The 2281-nt window shown below is 48.5% G+C and overlaps 1 protein-coding gene across 1 annotated transcript; it reads left to right on the forward strand.

The window, feature by feature from the left end:
* Positions 1-1203: 1203 nt before the first annotated feature.
* LOC117913226 lies at positions 1204-1995 on the forward strand. Its single transcript, XM_034828186.1, has one exon. It carries the CDS (start codon positions 1204-1206, stop codon positions 1993-1995), a length of 792 nt encoding a protein of 263 aa, XP_034684077.1.
* Positions 1996-2281: the final 286 nt, after the last annotated feature.

A 2281-nucleotide genomic window follows, 5' to 3' on the forward strand; every position in this document is an offset into this window, starting at 1 on the left:
GACGTTCCACCTTCTCCGGATATTTCACATCTGGCACCTGTTGCCGGGTGAGAGAGGAGGACGATTCAACTTCCCCGGACAAACATGTCCGGATCCTCTAGTGACGCTTACCCGGACAGCTTGGCTCGTCAGACGCTCGCGATTCGCCGAATCCATTTCCGCCCACAATCAAAAAGCATCGACAATACTAACGACCAAGTCTCCTGAGCTGTCACTCATCTTTAATGCAAGATACATTCGACAAGACATTCCCTGACACATCCCTGATATTTAAAGTCATAAATTGAGGCGACATCCACCGCCTGAATACCTTCCTGACAACCGTCACCTCGCACCAAAAACGTCATGATTACTTCGCCATCTTATGAGCCGTAATCATGACGATGGGACCTGTTAGCACAGCGAGGCCATGCTTTCTGACTCGTATATAAACTCTAAGGAGACTCTCAGGAAGGTAAGAGATAAGCAACAAAGGATAAACATCCTGCTAAGGGATAAACATCCTTGACAAAAATCACGGAGCAACACTTCCAAAGGAAAACCCTATTTTCCAACAGCTTCCAAAATACTAACTTAATCATCGGAGGGTGTGTCCGGACATCTTTTTTGCAGGAGGAAGGAGGATTCACTGTAATGCGTTGATCGAGATTCCGTTGCTGGTGACAACTACTGTAGCAAAGGAATTTTGCCATCAACATTGGCGTCGTCTGTGGGAACTGACTTTCTTCTCGGTAAATCCTATACCTTCCAACTGTAAAGATGACTTCACCCTTAAGGAGTCGTTCTTCCGCTAGAGGTGTCGAAAGTTACTTCGAGTGGCGGGACAGCCTGGAAAGACGACAGCGAGAAAACGAACGGCATATGAAAATTTTGCTCCAAGAAACAAGGAAACTCAGGGAAGAAAACAATGTCTTGAGGATCCAAGGCTCTTCCCAACATCAGCACTATCATCGGAGGCAGGACCCCTGTCACAACCAGGAAGCTCCATTCCCCGAGAGGGGGCAAGATGAGCGGCGCCCGCCACTCATTCGAACACCCTTCACCAAGTCGTACGAAAAACTGTTTCCTATAATCCGCAATCTACCCAGATTCAGATGGCCAGTACCAATAAGATCGAACCCCTCAGAAAGGGACCGCAACAAAAGATGTGATTAGCATAAAGAGCATGGGCACACCACTGAAACGTGTAGAGGCCTCCATTACATGGTGGAGGATCTCCTAAAGGCGGGACACTTGAAGCAGTACGTCCGAACAATGCCTAAAGGTGAAGGATCTTCCCATGGTCGAGGCCCACGCGCCCCAGCGGCTCCTGTTAGGGCAGTAATCAACTACATAAACGGAGGACCCTTGGATGACGAGTACAGCTCCAAAAGGAAAAGACAGAGACTGCTGCGAGCAACCACGGTTTGGGAGCACGTAAGCTCCATTCAACCGGGATTAGCCAATTGGGGTATCCACCCCATAAATGGAACCATTGTTTTCCCTACTATGGATCCAGCTCGAGTGCTGCAGCCACATCGAGATGCTCTCATCCTAACATTAGGGGTTGGAGACTTCGATGTGAAAAGAATCCTGGTCAACCCAGGTAGCTCCGCGGACCTGTTGCTGGTGGCGGTCATCAAACAAATGGGTTTCATACCCTCCAACCTAGAGAATCCCAGAAGAACCCTATCCGAATTCAATGGTTCTTCAACAACCTCACTTGGGGATGTAACACTGCCGGTTCAAGCCGGACCGGTCATCCTAAACGTTCTATTTTTTATAGTTGAGGATTTATCCCCTTTCAATGCCATCTTAGGACGCACGTGGTTACACGAAATGAAAGTCATTCCATCCACATACCATCAAATGGTTAGTTTCATTACCCAGGATAAGCAAATTAATCTTTACAAAAGCCAGCTCGCTGCTCGACAATGTTATCAGATCGCTCGTGAGGCCGAACCCAACGCCGACCGCGAGCACTCCCCCAAAGAAGCAAATGCTTCTGACCAATAGCAGTTACAGCACCCGGTAGACAAAGATCCTCCAACAGCAGACCCACTGAGAGCTATCCAAATATCAGAGGGAGGTGAATGCTTCATGTACGTCAGTACCCTCCTACCGTCAACCGAAGGATTCGAACTTCAAAAGGTGCTCGAACAAAATCACGATATCTTTGCTTGGGCCCACTCGGACATGCCTGGAATACTTTCGAGCGTCGCCTCTCACCGACTCAATGTATTAGCCACCACCAAGCCCGTTTGACAAAAAATCCAACGATTCCACCCGGACAAGCAAAAGG

This window comes from Vitis riparia, chromosome 4, assembly GCF_004353265.1.
Source record: "Vitis riparia cultivar Riparia Gloire de Montpellier isolate 1030 chromosome 4, EGFV_Vit.rip_1.0, whole genome shotgun sequence".
In the NCBI taxonomy this organism is placed as follows: domain Eukaryota; kingdom Viridiplantae; phylum Streptophyta; class Magnoliopsida; order Vitales; family Vitaceae; genus Vitis; species Vitis riparia.

Coding starts and splice junctions, on each gene's coding strand:
- LOC117913226 (XM_034828186.1), top strand. CDS start 1,204: ATGGTGGAGGATCTCCTAAAGGCGGGACACTTGAAGCAGTACGTCCGA.